This window comes from Gallus gallus, chromosome 7 (assembly GCF_016699485.2).
Source record: "Gallus gallus isolate bGalGal1 chromosome 7, bGalGal1.mat.broiler.GRCg7b, whole genome shotgun sequence".
Classification (NCBI taxonomy): domain Eukaryota; kingdom Metazoa; phylum Chordata; class Aves; order Galliformes; family Phasianidae; genus Gallus; species Gallus gallus.
The window spans coordinates 26,441,980-26,462,331 of record NC_052538.1 but is presented as its reverse complement, the minus strand read 5'-3'; the positions used below and the strand labels follow the sequence as shown (position 1 = coordinate 26,462,331).

Sequence of the window (20,352 nt, the reverse complement as noted above, 5' to 3'; positions counted from 1 at the left end):
AAATTCGATTCCATCAGATTAATTTTCACTAGAAGTAAGAGCAAGGCAAAGAGCAGAAAGAAGCCTAAGACCAAGAGGTGACAGGTATCATCAAACAAAACTAATTAAGGAAGAAGATATACAGCATGGACAACCAGCCACGGACATCGCTCAGTTATTGACCATTTATTTTGCTTTTCGATGGCACTGCTCCTTGAAGCGTTGGAGTCACTGTCCCTGGAGGTGTTCAAGAAATGTGCAGATGTGGCACTTGAGAAACTTGGTGGGGATGGCATGATGGTTGGACTCAACGATCTTGGTGGTCTTGTCCAACCTTATTGATTCTATCATTCTACAAGCTCCACCCCTACTGAAAGTGAGTGATGAATGGTACAGTCCATGGGAATATGAATTTGTAAGAGGCACTGGGCAGTACCCACAGCTGCACAGAAATAAGGTGCAAAGGAGCTACCACAGAATCTTCTAGAAATGCAGATCACTTGAACTCCCTTTCTGAAGAGAGACATCTTCATCAGACACATCCAGACCTCCCCTAACCCTCACCAGGCAGGTGCAGAGGGGTACCTCTGGCATGGGACAGGAGTACTAATACTACCTTGGAATGCACACCAAGTAGGAGCACGCAAAGGCAGGTTCTGGATGCCTCTCCACAGGCACAGAAGCCACAGCACACTGTGTTCCTCTGCAGTCTCTCTCACATCTCCAGCTGCAAGATGAGCTTGGAGAGCATGTAGACAATTTCTTTTAAACGAAGCACTAACTTCAGGAAAACTGAGGTGATTTCTCACTACCTCTCAGCTCATTCACTCTTCCTTTCATACTGACAAACAGCAATGTTGAAGATTCACAGTTAACAAGTAACTGGAGGCAAACCACAAGCCATTGGCACACGTGGCTGAAATTTTGGTACGGAACCAGGCTTCTATATACAGCACTATAGTGGATTGCAGCTAACCACTGTGCTTCTGAATAAGCACAACGCACCAGACCAAGCAGGTTTACTATGTTAGAAGCCAAGAGCTTACCTTAAAGGAGACTTTTTGAGAACAGAACAGCACTTCCTGCATAGTCACTCTGACCATAAAACAAAAGGACCTAAAGGAGCAGTGGCTTTAACCTCATGGGCAGGTTATGAAAGAGACAGGAGGAAGGCATTGGAAATCTATGCTGCAAATGCCCAATAGGCCATAAATATCATAGCCATGTAAGGACTACACTGTCAGCATAACCACACTCGCAAATAGCTCCTTACAGATACCTGGCATACCTACCCTGGATCTGCTGCAAACAGACCTTTGAGGCAGCAGGAGGAAAAGGCAGAACACAGGCACTGCAACCTGCTTGGATGGGAGCAGCTGCACCACTGCAAGCACACTGCTTCCTTCTTCCCACTTCCCTCCCCATCAAAGCTGGTCATTTTTATTTGTGATCGCAAAGCTTTCCATCAGCTTTAACATTGAAGTGCAGGAAGGAAGATGAGCAGCCAGCCTTACTCCTAAATAAATCCTGTTTCTGATTGGCTTTATAGGAGTGAATGTAGAAGCTGAAGAGCAAAACAACACTTAATGCTACCTGCGTCAGTAACCTTATTTCTGAAATTCCTTTCTCCTATTCCAATGATTGCATATAGGTAAAGCCTTTCCTGTATCAAAGCAATAGAAATTGGAAGCTGGGGAAGGAAGCTTTCATTTAAAACTTGAAATCTGGAGGCATTCCAGAAAAAAAAACAACTCATAGTAGATTGAGTGTCTCCTAAACCAGAAGATGTTTAGATATACAGACTCAAAAGAGCTGCCTTCCCATCCCAACATGGAGAACAAACGCTGAAGGAAATACTTCACCTTTATGATAGGTGTTATTGGATTGCAACATTTTAAATAGTCACTGGGGAAAAGACTACAGGAATGACACAGGACACAGAAGCAGGAAAGTGGGATTCAAACCAACCCAAAATCAGGCAGGCATTTTAGCCAGATGGCATTTATTCTTCCCATTAGGCTGATGTACTAACACCAAGCACGGGCACTGGGCAGCAGATGGGAATCACACAGCTTTGTTTGTATTTGGGACCTGCTGGAAGGGGAACCATGCAATTAAGCAGGGAGTACCTACTCCAAGCCAAAGAAATACGTACTTTTTTGTGAGTCCTACTCCACACAACTTGGTGGGAATTGTTGCTAAAATCAAACAGATCTCAGGAATCACAAGACAGGACTGAGCCTTTGCTTCAGAGACACACAGCAAAAATGTTATCTTCCATTGAAGCACTAAGCTCTTCTCATTGTGTTCACACAAGCACTACACTTTGTGCCTTCTACTTACCACCTCAAAGATTTGCTAGCAGGAGTTTCTATTTCATGCAGAAGTCCTTCTACTTTCAGAACTCCTATTGGCTTGCTAGTAAAAATAAATCAATAAATAATCCAGCCCTCTGCTTGATTTCACATCTACCAAATAGCATCTGAATGCACTAAACAAGCAACACTCATCTGTGTTGCTGTACCATTTTCCAAAGGTCTCCAAACTCATTGACTAATGAATCAGGCAGTATTTATCCAACTGCCTGGCAAACACAGATACCCCTCTTTTTAATAGCAGGAACGAAAAGCAGTAACTCAGTGGCCGAGTTGAGAACCGCTGTTCTCCAGAAGACCAATCCATCTCTCTGGGACACTGATGAGACTTATCAATGTGCAGCACTGCACCCTACCCTTGCTACCCATTTGCCTGAGCTCAGCACCAAAGAGAAGGTATTGCAGGGAGGAGGTAACGAAGTCACAGAATGGTTGGGTTGGAGGGTACCACAAAGCCCACTCAGTCCCAGCCTGCTGCAATGGGCTCGTTGTCACCCACCAGCTCAGGCTGCCCAGGGCCCTATCCCACCTGACCCTGAGCACCTCCAGGTGCTCAGTGAGGCACCCACAGCTCTTTGGGGAGCCTGCATACAAATAAAATAACCAAAAGGTAACAGCTCTGTTTCAATCCACAGCGACAGAAAGAAGCCACCACACAGGAGACTACATCTCAGCAATTTCCTATCATCTCTCACATCTCTTCATTCAACATCAAGTATCTCAGCGAGGAATTCCTAATTAAGACATTGAAAGATGAGAAAATATTTTTATACTGTTTGTGGACCTTCTATTCATAATTGAACTCCGTGTTTAATTACGTACGGAGCCGTATCTCAGCACAAAGGAGCAGAAGGCAACTGCTCTAATGCTGAATGGGCTGCACTAGAGCCAGCACTAGAGCACATCCCAGTCCCACGCCCCCTAAGCCCAAGTGCTCTGGGACCTCTGCTATCCCTCTGCAAAGCCACAAGTCAGATGGCAGCCTCCTCTCCCCCACACCAACCACCTTTTGCAGGAAAAACAGCATTCTTTCCCAGACTGTGCTGAAAATCCATCTCTCTGATACTCCTGACACCACTCAACCTGGAAGTGGAAGCTCCAGTCCAGCCTCTGTTCCAGCCTGCAGACTCAACTAAGCCGAAATACAGGCTGCACTACTGTAACTACTGAGACTTAACAATGAGCAGTGATTTCCATCAATGCAGCAGTACATTTTTTCCTCCCATGAAATAAGGGAGGATGGGGGATTACAAGAAAAACCCAAACCCACAGCCAGTAGAGAATAAGACTGCTGTTATTGCCACAGGGAGCAGACAAAACACAGCTCCAAACTGCACACCAGCCTTGCCAGTGCTTGGATCTAACAGCAAACAAGTCTGCTGCAGTGGGATATGCAGAATAAAGCCAAAGTTCCCCGCTAAACGTTACTGCCAAACTAGCCATTTCTTGTCAATATTTGTGAAACAATTCGAGCTTGTGTTGTAAATATCCCTGCATCTGTGTGCTGTTTGTTTCAGTATGAAGAGTTACAAATAAGCCTCACAGCATACTTGTGCTGGGAGAATGGTCTGAGAGCCTCTGGCAGCGCTCAGCTGTTCCCAGAGCCTACAAACAGCCTTCTGTGACCAGTGACAGACAGCACTCCTGCATCCTCATGTTATCATTGCATTGAGGCAGACAGCAGTTTGCAGCTACCCATATTAGAAAAAAGAAAGCCATAAGGAAAAAAAAAAATCAAGGAAAAAAGAAGTTTTAAAGTCATCTCAGCAATAAGAGATTGATTTCAGAATGCTCCATAGGCCTAACAAGTAAATCAATCATAAAACTTGGGCCAGGCTCAAGCACAAGTTCCCTCACGTGCACCAAGGCATCCTCTGCCACACGCCAGCCCACCAGCTCCACAGGACAGGCTCCAGGTGAAGACACCTCTCTGCAGGAGGCAAGGACAGAACAAAAGTCTCTGACAAAAACCCAGCCACAGCCAGACAGGCCATCTGTTTTTTCCAGGTTCTTCCCATCTTAGTGATCCAAAGATATGCTGCTCAACCCTCCAAGAGAGAACTGCATCTATTGCCACGTTCACTGCACTGTCCACAGCCCAGCCCTCAGCAGGAGGAAATACAGTTGGGATACTGCAAGCAATAAAGTACATTTTGGGAACCTGAGTCTATTCTTACATCTTAGAAGCTCTTATAGCATGACCATCAACAGGGGGCCGCACTGTCAGGGAACAACTCACCTTTCCTTAAGGACAGGAAGCTCCACTTAGTAGTTCCCCATCCTGGGGAGACAGGAGGCACAGGACCAAGCTACTTATAAAGTGTATTAAAGCATTCCTGGAGGAGACTTTAAATAGATCAAGTAACTTCCTCAACATCTGGTTTAGATGAAAACATTTTATAAAGAAAGAAAAGGGAAAGCACATCAGAGTTTGAGTAATCGAGTTGCCTTTACAGCAAAAATGAGCAAATGCATTACCCTCCCCATCGCCATCACTTACAAGCTCAGGAACAAAGACTGAACTGTTAAGTGCCAGCACTTTCCTGGATTTCAGATGGAAGCCTTCCACATTGAATCTTTCCTTCCTCAACCCAGAACTGAAGTAAATCCTAGAGATTTATTGCAAGCTATTGGTTATTGCTTAGTTGCATTACAGCAGCATTTTCAAGAGCCAAATAGCCACATCGTTCAGCAGCTGTACACACACACCACGTGCACACACACACAGAATAAGAACCAACCTCACAGTACAGAGGTGGCCTGAAACGAAGAGAAAACGGTCACAAAAGCAGTTGATAAGAAACTAAAGCCAAGAACCTGGTCCAGTACCCTATTCACTAGCGTTCATTACCAACACTGATAAGTTGTGTAGCAGCACTTCTGTTAGAAAAGGATCCTGGTCTTCAGAGATCTGCCAGGTCTCCATGTGACTTTCTCCTCTTCAGTGTCAATGCATTATTTACTGGCTATTTGGCAGGTGGAAACAGGTGTGAACTGTGATTCACCAGCAACTCACTCTGGGTCACTACTTGATGGACGGAGACCAGATCCAAAATCAGCTTTTAAAGGAATGACATGATTTGCAGAGATGACAGATTTGTGCATAGTGCACAATTTGTTCGTTCCACAGCAATCCACCCAAACACAAAGGAAGCCAGCAAGCTGTTCCTCTGCAGATCAGGGAAGGAAATCTGCTACCTGTATGCAAAGCTGCAGAGGCAGAGAGGCTCTATGATACATAAACTAAAACCATAGGTAATGTTACTGGGCAGACCCACACCAGAGGCTTTCAGATCTGTAAACCACAAAGCACAGCCTACATGCACAGAGGAAGCTCTTTAGAAGAAAGTACATTTTCCTGAGAAACAGAAATGTTTGGGCACTTTAAAATCAACCAGCCCTATTGCACACGCAACATCTGCTGTCCGAGCAGAACTGTGTTGCCCTCCAGCTGAGGCGTAACATGTGGGATTCTTCCTCACCCTGCTTGTGGGAAAGCTGCAGCAGTGTTTCCATGCTATGTGGCCCCCATGAAAGGCAATGCCATAGCTGGGGTCTCCAGCTTTGGGCTGGAAACACACTGTCACAGAAGTGACAACCAGCCATAGGGGAAAAACAACCCCCCACCAACTGCACGAAGGAAGAACAAAGGTGGTAAGATGCAGGCTCCCTGTGGTTATGCAGAAACTGCACAGAGCAGTGTGCGTTCAGTCACAGGCAACAAGTTTCAGTGCTACCATAAGAGATAAGAGCTAAGTCAGCAATACAAGCCAAAAGGGAGTGGGGAGGGTGGAGGGAGGGGGATAAAAAACAGCAAATCACATACCCACAGTCTATCCAGCTTATAGTACCTCGTCCTTTCACCTCCTGGGCCACATTGGACAGTAACCTGAGTGAGCTTTCCGCAGCAGCAGCTGGAAGAAACAAAAAAGTCACCAACAGCATTATTACTCCACAGAGAAGAATACAATGGTGCATTCCTTTGTTCTGAAGCGCTGGAACTTCTCTAATCTGAAGATACTGCTAAGAGAGGGATCAGCAAAATCTTCTGTAAAGCAGAAGAAACACTGGCTACAGCTACAGCAGGTGGCTCCTTCCCTTCTCACTTCCCCTTAACAGTCAAACTCATACCTTCATGCATTCCTTGACCTATATCTATAGAGCAACACCGTGCTCTCTTCTGCAAACCAGCTTCTATCCAACAGTGTCTTTTTGCTACAGCTGGGCACAAACTGGTCTGCACCACTGCTTGCTAATTAGAGCCCTTAATTAAGAACTTCCATCAGCTGTAAGGGCAATTCATTCAGTGTCTCTGCCTGCCTCAGTCCCACTCCTGTAATACCTACCTAATACCAGGCTGTTATTCCCATATTAACCATGGGAGACAGCCAAACCAGTGGTCATGGCGAGCTCATAACTATGAGCAGAAAGCACCCAGAAAAGCTCCTTTCAGAAACTGGCTGCACACTCAAGTGAGATTCTTATAATGGCCATGCCACGTGTGAAGTTTCTGCACAACATTTCCATTCCAAAACACTCTTATAAATGGTATTAAAAATAAACAGAGAAGAAAAATTGGATGAGCACGCAAGAAAGAAAATAGAGACTCAAATACCAACTCCCCAAACAGTCTCTAGTGGAGACTGCTTCCTGCCTCAATAAACAAAATATAGAAATCCTTGGACTACTTTACCTTTTGCTGTTCCACAACTAGATCAACTAATCGAGTACAAGAGAGACTATACTGGGTTGGATCAAACATCTACTTAGACCAATAACTTGCCTCCAAGAGTGAAGAAAGCGAAGGCCTATGACCAGAGGTAGACCCAGCAGGTAGTGATAGTTCTGTTTCCCTCAAATAATTTCTAGTTTTTAGGAATTTTTATCCCAAGGCTCCTGAGGCAGAAGCAGCTTCCTTGTATTCAACAGTCTTGGTGGGCCTTGATGCCATCAGAGCCTCCAGCCACTCCTGTTGGGGTAGGATTTTCTTGAGAGCCAAAGTGCTGGTAATGCATAGCTGTGGTAATGCACAACAGCCACCTCTCCCCTACACGGGACATGAATACAAGGGGGAATTCTTCCTGCACTCATAGCATAAAGAATTAACACAACAGCTTGACAAGTTCCCTTTAAAGAGGGCAAATGAACACAAGCACTTGGGACGGACAGACTCCTCCCATAAGGCTCACTAGTCGAGCAGCCATGGCAGGACATCCAGCTGGTAGGATGAACTAAACGTCCCCCCTAAGTGAGGATATTTCCTGAAACCAGCACATTTTCTGCGTGAGATAGGAATGCTCATCTAGTCATGCTCCACTGAGAAGCAAAGCCTTGTTTCAGCAGCATGACCGGTTGTTGGCCAATTGCTCATCACAGCTAGAGGGTATGTATCTGGGATTAAAATTTCCTATCTCTGTATTCTCCTCTTCTTTTCCCCTCCCCTTTTTTCTTAACTGGGTGACAGTTATGCAAGAGCTTTCTAATTGTGCAAGGATCACTGTGCGAGGGAGAAACATTAATCCCACTGCCAGCTCTGCATGCGGTGCTTCAGACTGCTAAAACCAACCAATTAAATAATAAAAACAGAAAAAAGAAATCTCCACAACACGCCTTTTGAACGATGCCCATAGGGCAACATTTATTTGATGAGTGTCACAGCCAAAGTGTTCTGGTTGTGCTACTAAAAAAATCAAAGCAACCACCACTTAAAGTATTAAGCGTAAAAAGAAAATTTTCCCTTTAAAAAGCTGAATAATACAGATGTCTTTCTTTTTTCTTAATTTAAAGCATTCCTTTCAAAAATCACTGTTCAAAACTCTTTCCTGACTTTCACTTTGAACCTGTTTCTGAAAAACCAGTTGTCCACGTTTTAGTCCTCAAAATTTCCCATTAGAACAAAACGCAAATATTTTAACAAAAATTGTCACATTGTCATTTTAACTGTCACAGAATAAGCCCGTCTCTAGGAAACAAAGTTAATTATCCCAGCATCCACACGTTTTTGTCTGCAAAATTCTCTGATACTGGGGGTGGGGTTGGGACCCCGCATACGGCTCTGGTTTGCTGTGCTACAAACCCAGAGCGATCCTCCTGATGTCATTGTCTATGTCTGAACCAAGACCTTTGCAACAGGCAAGAAAGGGAGGATGCAACCCTCAAGCAAAACTTAACCTTGTACCACTTGTCCAAGAGAAAAGAAAAGGCTGGATGTGGCTCTGGGCAGCCTGGTCTGGTGGTTGGTGACCCTGCATGTAGCAGGGGGATTGAAACTCGATGATCATTACGGTCCTTTTCAACCCAGGCCATTCTATGATTCTATGAAAGGGAAGCAACAAAAAAATAACAACACAGCCAAACTGTATAAAGAAAATCAACTCAGCAATGGGCTTTTCTTCCTGCCCTCCAATGTCTTGCATGGCCACAACAGCATCCTGAAGTTATGCATGGAGCTTCAAAATTGCTTCTTTGTTTTATACGGTGCCACAAATAAACAGCACACGAAAAAAACACCAAAATAAACGAGGTGATGAAGGAAAGAGCAGAACACAGCAAAAGGAAGAGCAAACAGACAGATATAAGCAAGAGTGAACAAGTAGGGAAGCCTGAATGAGAGAGAAGACGGCAAAGAGATTCAAGGGGACAGGTGGCATGATGTGAAGTGAGCCATTTTCTCCCTCTTATACAAGCAGCTCATTTTTTATTTTTATATTTTGTTCATTAGAGTTGAAAGACAACCGTGGGACATCCAAAGCTGTCAAAAGCAAAGACGGGCTGATTTCAGAACTATAACTATTCATTAAGCCTTTCAGTGCCACCAGCAAATCGAAACTCGCCAACTACTGCGGTAAGCACACCAGCAAGCTCTGACTGATGGCTTTTATCAGCAGCCATTTTTTGGACACAAAGCCAGAATGTACATTTTCACCAGTGTTACAGAGCACTTAAAACATCAAATTAAGAAGCCCCTTCTAGCTTGAGACATCAGGAGTCTGTGCAGTAGAACAAAGGACGCTACTCCTAAAGAAGCCCTTGTGCTGTACCTTGCAGTCACGTAAGGTAACACAGAGCAAACAGTGAGGACAAAGAGCTCGGTCATTTGAGTAGAACACACGGATATCCACAAACACACCCACACTATTGGGCTGAAAGACCTGAGTCGTTCAGGAGGAAAGGAACTCACCAGATTTGGAATACAGCACTAGTACGTTGTTTCGTGTCCTGAGAAGCTTCTTAAAATCCTTGTGGTCGCTTATTTTTTCTATGAGAGGAGACAATTTCAACGAGTACCCAAATGCCAGCAGGAATGCCTACAGAAAAACAAAGCCAGAAACTTTAGGAATAGTTTCCACACTGAGAAATAAAACACAAACCGCTCTTGAAATTGCCTTGATCTGTTTCACAATCTTGAGATGTACTGCCATAAATAAACTATTGTGCTGATGTGACCAGCAAAACAAATGAACAAAAGAAATCATTACCATGATTTACTGAAACTGGACCGATACCTCTCCCAGCAAGCAATCTTAGGTGGAAAGATGAGGTAAACTTAACATCCGGAAATATGTTTTCAGTTTAGAAGTCATCCCCTTTAGAAGTTGGTTCCTTAGGTAGGTAATTAGATAAAAATTCCTACATAAATTTAATATATCCTAACAAGAGGAACAGCAAAATACCACTTTGAAAGCCCTCTTGCCCCTGGTTCTCTGAATCCTTTGAAAACCCAGCTGAATATTTCCACACCCTACAGAAGGCAGCAAGAGCCATGTGGTTAAATAACTAACCCAAGCTGACACAAAGCAGATGATGGAAACAAAAGGAGAATTTCTAAGCAACTGTGCCTGTATTAAGAGGCACAGCCCCATCCCAACTATCCTCCCCCAGGGGATGAGGGCTCAGCCCTCCAGCAGCCACCCCACATCCCAGTGCCTTTGCCACAAGATTGGGCTTGGCTTCCACCAACCACGCACCCACTGTCCTCATAGGCACGTCTCTTGGTCTCTGCATCCAGGCAAAGAAATCACTTCTTTTGTGGCATCTTCTAGCCTACTTAAAATCACAGCTGCTCCACAGCAGAATTTGTCTTTTACTCTGCCATAAAGTAAAACTAGCAAAACACGGCCATAACCTTGTCAAAGCCTCCAGTGCTCGTTTGTGCTGCAATAATCTTCAATAATAATAATAATCTTATCCATAAGGCTACGCCGCCTTCCTTCTGCACAGTAATGAATTCATACTAATGGAATGATTATGGGAAGCTTAGCCGGAGAAATTATCTAGTTTACATTCACCTTACAGTAAAACCTTAACACTTAATTGCTGGGCTAAAAGCTTTCATTCATTTGCCTAACGCACACAAAGAGGTTCCGCATCTCCTTAATTAGAGGACTAATTTTGATCAGGCCTCATTCCAACTGGGCTGTAAAACTTAGGCCCAGGGTGGTTGGGAAGAAGCAGGGCCCCGTTCCTTGCACCCTCTGTGCTACAGATTGCAGCATTCGAAACAAGGCACTCTGCCAACCCAAGTCAGAGATGCAGCCTCAGGCACTGTTTCATTACAAACCCAGTCATCTGCTAACATCACCTCCAAGAGGCACCTATGAAACACAGTTTGAAAGAAGCAGAAGTTTTTTCACATGGAGCAAGGAGGTACACGGAAACAGCTGAGCTGGAAGGGCTGCCATCCTCAAAGCAACCTCAGGACATGCTTAGGAAAAGCTGCTCTAAGATACACCTGCAATGTACAATGCAAAAGTACAAGAGGCGGCGCAGGCTGAGGGCAAACAGGTCAACCCACTGCATAGCACTGCTCCATCGAATCCCAATGCTTAATGTCATCTGATACACTCATTCCTCCAAAGCCAGATGTCCAGAGCTCAACCTTCCTCCTTCAGGCTGGTGAACGTGAATCACTTGTGTATTTTGTGAGATAAATACACAGTGCTGCCAATCAATGCTGACAAACACAGTTGTGTGAAGCGAGGTGACACAGGCATTCAAATTCCTGCTTAAAACTCATTGCACTCAGGAGCTGTACAGGAAGGATTAATCTAACATGGATTTATGAGCAGATCTCTTTAATCCTAAATATTTTTTTTAAACACTTTCCCCACAACTTTATGCAGTCATTCAAGTGTCCTACTGTTTTATTTCTATCTTCAGATACAGGAGGCTGAACTCAACCTGCACTGAAAGCAGGAGAAAAGCAAAACTGCAGCCTGTGCCCTTGGTTTAGAAACCTGCAGTTAAATCAGGAGAAGTAGGTCTGAACTCACTGCTGATAAGAAAGAATTGGAATAAAATAAACAACACACAAAAGCCACTTTCAATATGACACCGCATGGTATTATGAACTTTGCTTAAAGCATCCGTAGAGTTCCACCCATAGCTTGAATGCACATGTATCTCACGTCTCTACCAGATGGAAAGGCTGTTTAGGCCATTTCAGAAGGGTTTTTTTGCTGTTGTTATAATGGCAGAGCTATAAACCTTTTGAAAAATTGGATTCTGGAAACAGTGACAGCTTTAACTACTGCCTCGCCTGCGCTGCCACTGAGAGAAAGCACGCCGTGCTGGTGGAACTGCAGCACTTCGAGCACAACGTGTTGCAAAGATGCACTGTTACCTCACCCCGTTTCTCCCTGGGTACCACTACAATGCTCACACTGCTGTGGTCTGACTGCAGCACCCCTCTCTGGCACTCCAGCTTGGAACAGAAAGGCACCGCACACAAGCACGTCTATCAGCCCCACTCAATAAATCATCATTTCCCTTTAATTAAGATTAACGTTGCAGCCTTTTTTTTTTGTCACAAAACCCAATCTGATCTGAGCCGAAAGCACCAGCAGGGCAGCAGTGCCCCGGCTGCCACCTCAGGCAGCAGCACAGCACCAGGAGGTTATCGGCTGCACCGAGGAGTTCACGCCTTCCAACCAGCATTTGCATTGCGCTGTGTTTGCAAAGCGATAAGAATTCAGTAGTTCTGTGCTCTCTGGCTTCCTCCTGCAGAAACGAATGAGGGCACGCTGCTGCTTCTTTAAATCCAGGGCACGAGAGGAGGAGAGCTCCTATTAAAAAAAGATGTCATGGAAGATGTCCGTTCCTCCTGGGCAGGAGGTTCCTTCCAGATGCATCACACCAATGGAACTAATAGAGAACTGAGCTAAAGCCTCTTGTCACTCGAGCATCCTAAAGGTTTAAAATCTATTCACAACCACCGCGGAACAGCTAAGGAAGACTCCAAACGCTTTACCTAAGAGGTGAATGAGAAGCTGCTTCCCTCAGCAGCCTTCAAAGCAGAAGGCATGTAAGGACCACATCAACGCCTGCACCATCCCTCCTTGAGAGGGCTCTGCTGATGAGGAACTGCAGTGAAACTGGGGGATGGTCTGTTCTATTTCACGCCGTGTTTGCACGGTGCCCAGCAAAATGGGTCCTCCCGAGGTTGCTCTGCAAGCTGCACCCAATACAGCCATCACCCCCCAGCCTAAGGTGCAGGGGACTTCGGTGAAGACCTTCACAAAAAGGCATACACACCACAGACCGTGAAATGCAGACCTGGAGCACTTCTCATCTGCGTAGCACCCCCAGCTCATGAGCTGAATGGGAATTCATTGTCACAGTGCTGCTCTGCGTAGGTCACACGTCACTCACAGGATGGCAGCATCTGATCCGAGATGCATCAAGGGTTCTCAGGTAAAACAGGTGAACCAAATCCCTCAGGACAGTCAATTCAAACCTGCTGGGAGATGCTGCTGTTTGAACACAAGGTACAAAACATGTGCTCTGCCTCTGCTCTTCGAATCAAAGCCCGTATTTAAATACATAATCTTGCAAGCTAGGTGGAAGGAGTCAGAAAGGTTTAATTCTCCCTTTTCTTCCCCCGCTCCCCAGCGATTCCTTGCAGAGCTGCTGAGCACACACACATTACCAGCAGCCAGGCACTCCACAGCCCCAATGTTAGAGCAGCACCTGAGACAAACCTGAGCCTTCAGAAACCCAGAGGCAAAGAGAGTTACAGGCAAATAACTATTTGCTAATTATACAGCCAGGACTGACACTATTGAAAACAGTCATCCCTCAGGCCGTGCTTTCTCCAAGTCACCAAGGACCTGAGAAAGCAGAGTTTACTCCCCAAGTTGTTCCTCTTCTCTGAATCTCATTTCAGAATGAAAAATGGGAATATTTTTTAAGCCGACACAAGAACATATTTTCATATTTTACATTCCTTATTCAAATTAAATGGAACAAACGTTCCATTCCCACAGAACCTCAACCTTAATTCTCACCTCAATTCATAACTTGCTCCCCACAGAAGCTGCACAGCAGCACGGACTCCCGCTATGGACAAGCAGCACAGCTGGAGGAGAGGTTTGTATCAAGGGCCATGGAAACACACAGTTTTAATTAAAACAGGAAAATACAAACCCAAGTCCAGTAAGGAGGAACCATCAGAGGAGCAGCACTGCAAAAGTGACAGAAAAACTACGTCCTATTCTCTCATTCCCAGTTCAAGAGCATGAAATATGCATTTCCCTGGACACAAATTGCGCTTAAAAAATACAAAGGGATACACGGCTGAACCAGTGCTTAAGTGCCCAAATCCATATGTCAACATGCAATTTTTATGCACGCACTAACACTTGCATGTATAATTAGGGAGACAATTTGCACACCATTCATCAGGAATAGCTCGGGTGATGTGAACGGCGCTGATTGCAGCGCAACTGCTGCTCAGCAGCAACACAGCCACAATTCCAAATGCCCGTCCTGCAGCAACATATTGACTTTGAGTTCTGTCTTAGCTAAATCGCCCACTGATGTCATTTTCATTTTGGGACAACAGCGTTCAACCCACTGCAAATATGGTCAAAGAGTGACCCTGCGTATATGAAACAGATTGTGCCTGACAAGGCATTTTATGGGAATTTAGCTGAAGATCAAACCTGCCTCGGAATTTCAAGCAGCAGTGCAGATCACAGAATTTAATTTCATAATTGATTTCTTTCAGAGGGGAGTAGTTCACATTCTAAAAAGATGTCTCGCCCGATACGTTAAAGTGAGGAGGGGAAAAAAAAAAGCAACAAATCCCAATAACAAGACCAGACTTCGCTTTTCCTTTCCTGCTCAGTCCCCAAAACAAACCCACAGCAAAGCACACGCTTCACTCCGGAACGTGAGTTTGAAGGAATATCCCTATGCTGTGGGAGGTCTGTGAGCCTGCAGACAAGCCATGGGCACAGCCAGGTCCCAGGGTGCAGCAGTGCACCGGCCACCTCCAGGCGAGAGAAGGAGGGGCACAGACATGGTGCTCCCTTCCCCCCCCAATTTGTTCTAACTTAAAAATACAAGATGTTCAAATCCAAAGCTCTCTTGTTTACAAGAATCACTGTTTGACTGCAGATGTTTTATCTTCCTTTTTTATCATACCAGCCACTCTTGACCTTGTGCAATAATTGCTTGGTTTTCACTCAAGTCCTCCCTCTGCTGCTATTTACATTCAGGGCTGCGCTGCTTTGATCACTGAGCCATTTGTAACAAACGTCTTCCACAATAGATAGTGAGATGTAGGACAGTCCCCTGTTTTCATTCATGATTATTATCCAAAATAGCTGCAGAAACATTTTAATCAAATCAGATGAGGGGAAACAGGGTTGTCTTCGCTACCCAACCGTACCTGGAGGCCCTGCTAAGCACTGGCACACCACAGAGAGGTGGTGGATGCCCCGTCCCTGGAGACACTCGAGGCAGGTCTGGATGGGGATCTGATCACCTGATGGAGCTGTAGGGGTCCCTGCTCGTTGCTGAGGGGTAGGACCGGATGGCCTTTAAAGGTCTCTTCCAATTCAAACAAGTGGTGATTTGAGCAACCTGGTCCAGAGGGAGGCGTCCCTGCCTGTAGCAGGAGGTTGGAACTACGTGATCTTAAGGGTCTCTTCCAACCAAATCATTCTACGATTCTATGATTTATTATTTGAAGGATGGGGAAGAGAACAGGTAATGAGCTACATGGAAGAATGCATTCCAATTCTGCATACAATCCAGATCGATTAATTCTCACCTCAAGTCATGCGAGGAATAAAATACTAAAAACAAAAGAACTGCCAGCACTTCACTGTGATGGGTCATATATGAAAGAGGCAAGTGTCCCGTCCTCTTCTGCTCACCAAGGAAAGCAAATCAAAATCCTGACTGGATAGCTTCGTATTCTTTAAACTTACCTTGGAAAATGCAACAAATAAAGCATTCAACTTGATGCAGCACTAGCTATGTTCACTTTCCAAATATAGAAGACAGCGAAAATACCATGGCGACGTCAAGATTTGCCTAGTCTCCACTGTTCATATTGTTCTTAAACACTGGGTTTTAAGGAACAGAAGCTACAGGCATAATAGCCTGTACTGAAGGTGGTTCCAAAGCTCTGCGTAGCCAATTAATTGTACGGTTTATCACCGGTTTTCAAATGCTTAGTGAGGGAAAAAAAAGGCAACTATTTGCTAATTAACAACTGACTGTAATAGGGTCAATTACTAACGCTGACAAAGGACTTTCTCCTTATTAGGGACGTGCGACTCACTCTCTCCAAGCCAAGCGTTACTGCAAAACACATGAAACAAGCTGCTGGTGAAGGAACGTGTCAGATGCTGCTTCTCAACACACGCATTGGAACAGCTTCAGAAGCTCAGGGCATGAGAAGAGCATGGCCCACACAACCCCCCACCAAAAACTGGGTTTGAAGAAGTTAAAGGAACTGTCGCCCAGCACAAGCAGCGTGTAGGAGAGGCTATAAAAAGAAGACAAAACCACTATTAATGGGACTTAAGAAGAAGAGAGGGCAAAAAAAAAAAAAGATGACATCTGAGAATCCTTAGCACTTCATACAGCAATCGTTATCTTCAAAGCACTGCACAAATATTAACTAATTAATCCTCACATTTTTCTGCCAGGTGAGAGGCAAATAAGCTTAACTTCGACAGCAGGAGCGGGATTCGTGGAGAAAAGCAGAGCTCTGTGAGAGGCAAAGCAAAGGCAATGCCTGCACGAGCCAATGATCCCAGAGCTGCTCACAGTGTCCTGAGAGCTGGAAGTGAGAGGGGAGAGACAGGTTGACTGCAATCACCCCAGAAACTACACAGAAAGGCCTCATTACCCCCATTTTACTGAAATCATTGAATCAGTATGGTTGGGAAAGACCACTGAGATCATCAAGTCCAATTGCCAGCCCATCCCCACCACACCCACTGACTGTGTCCCTCAGTGCCACGTCTACACACTTCTTGGAACACCTCCAGGGATGGTGACTCCACCACTTCAAGGAACAATGCCACCGAAAAGCAAATATAAATGCTCAATAACAGCACTGTCCGTGGCTGATTGCCCGTAGTGTTGAGAACGCAGTTCTGGTGACCATCACTCCTGGTGACCACGCAACGTCCCAGCTCTTCTAAAGGGAATTTCAGCTCAAATGACATTAGGATTCAACATATCATTCCATAAGGCCTGCATACCTGCCAGAAGGCCACACTGCAGAGGCCCTACCCAGCACCGCATAGCAGTGACACCATCAGGCACTTGCTGACTCCGGGAGCTGGAAGCCTGAAATCTTCAAAGCCTTTCTTTGAAGCACAGCACTCAAGCGGCAGCAGGTCAAGCAGCTTCGTGCTTCCTGAAAGCTGTAAGCTGGCCAAGCTCTCTTGACTCAGTTTCCCTGCCACTGAACCAACAGGCAGAGGATTAACTGATCTTTGCCATGCTGGCCTCAGATAACATTTCGTGTTTGCATGGGAAACGTGTCCCAGGTGTGTGATCCTGCTGGGCTCCGTTTGGGAAGGGACAGCACCTGACTCCTCAATGGCAACTTCACCCTATCGGTGAACTCCCTCTCCATGCCTCCAACAGTAAGTCTGGTCCTTCAAGCACAGGGTCTGGCCAACCGCTCAGCCAACCCAATGGGGAAGCACCCAAACCACAGCTTCCCTACAACTCCAGCTCATTTAAGAAATAAACCAGAGATCAGCACAGTACCTTCCTCAAGCACGCACCCTGAATCTACTGCGATGCATGAGACAACCAAGCATCTTCCTAAGGAGATCCCAAAGCATTTCGTCCACCCAGCATGCAGCTTTCCTTGCGCAAACACAGGAAGTCCCACAGAGATAAGGATTTCAAAGCACGGAAGCTGCCTCCAGTTTGGGGTTGTGCCCCTATTTTTCAGGAGCACTAAGCATGCACCTGGGATGCACATCTGGCGCTCTGCATTTCCAGAAGGGAAAAAAAAAAAAAAACCACACATAAATCACATTTGGGTACATAAAGAACTGTGTCAGCCCAAACTGTAAACATCACGCAAGGCATGGCCAAGAGGAGACAATGCTCTCATTACCCTCTGCCCCCAGCCAGCCGCGTTGCCTTTAGCTCTGAGCACTGAGAACATCTCTGTCGAGCAGCCCCACTGACTTTGCAAACACGGGCTCAAGCGAAACCCAAAGGCGGGTTTTGCAATGTCACAGCTGTAGGCTGCTTTTAATCCCGGCATACAGCGAGTTACATATTTCAAGATGAAAAATCACACCTTCAAGTGCGAGAGAATGCAAATTGGAAGAAATAATTTAAAGTACTTGTACACGGGAAAGGGGAAGGAATTAGCTGAATCAACAGCTCGATGGAGACATCTGCTCAGCACGCAGCATCACAGCGCAAATAAAACGCCAGGGCAAATTAAGAAGGGGAACAGAGAATAATGTGGATAAATGACAATGGCATCAGATAACGCCACTGATAACGGCGGCTCACTCCGCTCAGCTCAAAGGCAACAGGTCTGCAAAAGGAAAGGTGCAAAGAAGGGCAACTAGGAGGGCTGGAAACAACACATCCACCTGCAGAAAGGCTTCTTTTGTCAGGAGGAAAAGTAGCTTCTAACGTACAAAGAGACCTCGCAGAAAAATACCTGCATTAACACAGAACAAACGTTACAGTGGGAGAAGTCCTGCAGCCTCAGCCGGCAGAATACCAATCACCCTCCACGCTCACAGCTTTAGAAGGAAGGGAAGTCCAGCCCCGCAGCGCAGCACACGCTTAATCCCCGAGCACACTGCCCCGGCTCTCGCAAAGAGCCGCGTGTGCGGAAGAGGCGCCCGAGGTGGGGAAGCCCCACGGCCACCTCCGGCATTCGGGGGAGCTCAGCCGGCCCCCAGCCCCGCTCCAAGCCAGGACCCGAGCCACGGGAGGAGCGCTCCCAGCCTCCACGCGGAGCTCGGGGGTACGGACGCAGCCGGGGCCGCGCAGGGCCACCTCGGCCGCGGCCACGAGTCCGCACCCGGTGTGTTCGAACCAGGTCAGCGCTCCCAGACCGCGCGGATCTCGGATCCGGCGTGCGTAAGGACATTAAGGAAATTTGTCGTCAATGATTAACTCCGTTTGTCTACGAAGAACTATAGTTCACGTCAGCCAAGTTGAAGGCGCGTTTCAAAGCGCTCAGCCGACGCTGGGAGCCGCTCGCCGACCCGCGGCCAGGGGAGCAGCGCCGGACCCGACCCCGCAGCCGGGGCTCTCCGCGCCGGGACCGCCCCCGTCCCGCGCCGACCGCCCGCATCCCGTAGCACGAGCGGGGCTGCTGTACAGCTCGGGCAGGGCGGGAGCAGCCCCCGGGACGAGGGGGGCTCTTCTTTTTTCTCTTTTTTTTAAGAGAAACGCAGGGCAGCGGGGCTGGGGAACACCTGGAGAAAAGCCGCCCCGGCCGTGCCCGTCCCGCCCCGCCAAGCCCCGGCCAGGCGGCAGCACCGCCGCGCCCAGCCCCGGGCCCCGTCCCGCTCCCAACTTCGCCCAACTCCGCCGGCCGCGCCCCGGGGCCGGGACGCGAGGCCGCCCCGCCGTCACCTCACCCCTCCCCCGGTCCGGTCGCCGCCACTCACCGTCAGCCCGAGCAGCAGCAGCGGGAACCGTCCGCGGCACCGAGCAGCCCCCGCGCGCTGCCCCGGCACAGCCATCGCCGAGCACAGCGCTGCGGGCTGCGGCTGCCGCTGCCACGTCTGGCGGCGCACGCGCGTTCCGCCGCTCCCGCCCGGCCGCGCGGGGCATGCCGGGAGTTGTAGTCCGCCCCGCCGCCCCCGGGAGGGCTGAGGGAGTGCGCCCGCCATGCCGCGAGGGGCCTCTCCGCGGGGCGGTGTGACATGAGCCTCCGCCTCACTCCCAGCGTGTGCTGGGCTTACAGTCGTAGAATCATCGAGGTTGGAAAAGACCTCTAAAATCATGTAGTGTGTCAACCTGTCCCCGCTCTGCCCACTGACCACAGTCCTCAGTGCCGCCTCCACGCAGCTCTTCGGTACTTCCATGGACAGTGACTCCACCACTTCCCTGTGTTCCAGCGCATCACCACTCTTTTCAGAGAAGAAATGTTTCCTAATACCCAACCTGACCCTCTGGCATAACTCCAGGCCATTCCCTCTCATTCCATGGCTCTTATCTGGGAGCAGAGGCCAACTCCATCACAACCTCCTTTCAGGGAGTTGTAGAGAGCCATAAGGTCACCTCTGAGCTTCTTCCAGTCTGAACAATGCCGGTTCCCTCCGCCTCTCTGCACAGGACCGTGCTCCAGACCCTTCACAGCTCTGTGCCCTTCTCTGGACACCCTCCAGGACCTCAATACTTTTCTTGTAGTGAGGTGCCCAGAACCGAACACAGCGCTCAAGCTGTGCCCTGGCCAGCACACTATTGCTGATACAATCCAGGAAGCCATTGGCCCTCTCGGCCACCTGGGCGTACAGCTGGCTCAGGTTCAGCTGGCTGTTAATTAACACCCACAGATACTTTTCTGCCAGGCAGCTTTCCAGCCACTCTGTCCCAAGCCTGTAGCATTACATGGGGTTATTGTGATCAAAGTGTAGGACCTGGCACCTGGTCTTGTTGAACCTGACACAACTGGCCTCAGCCCATCGATCCAGCCTGTCCAGATCCCTCCACGGGGCCTTTGCTTGTGGCAAAGGGGTTGATGCAATTTTGTCAT

At 47.3% G+C, this 20,352-nt stretch overlaps 1 protein-coding gene across 2 annotated transcripts in view; it reads right to left on the bottom strand.

Annotated features, from left to right (window-relative positions):
* Positions 1 to 20,111, bottom strand: part of PDIA5 (protein disulfide isomerase family A member 5) — a 91,999-nt gene extending 71,888 nt beyond the window's left edge. Inside the window, exons 1-3 of one of the 2 annotated variants that reach the window (XM_422097.8) lie at positions 19,262 to 20,111; positions 9,535 to 9,661; positions 6,181 to 6,268 (exon numbers count right to left, since the gene is read on the bottom strand). In XM_422097.8, the coding sequence (XP_422097.5) occupies positions 6,181 to 6,268; positions 9,535 to 9,661; positions 19,262 to 19,798 (752 nt within the window). In that variant the 5' untranslated portion in view covers positions 19,799 to 20,111. Of the gene's footprint in view, positions 1 to 6,180; positions 6,269 to 9,534; positions 9,662 to 18,297; positions 18,711 to 19,261 lie in introns of those variants that run through there. The other variant, XM_025152431.3, reaches the window with a different exon arrangement.
* Between the last annotated feature and the right edge of the window lie 241 nt (positions 20,112 to 20,352).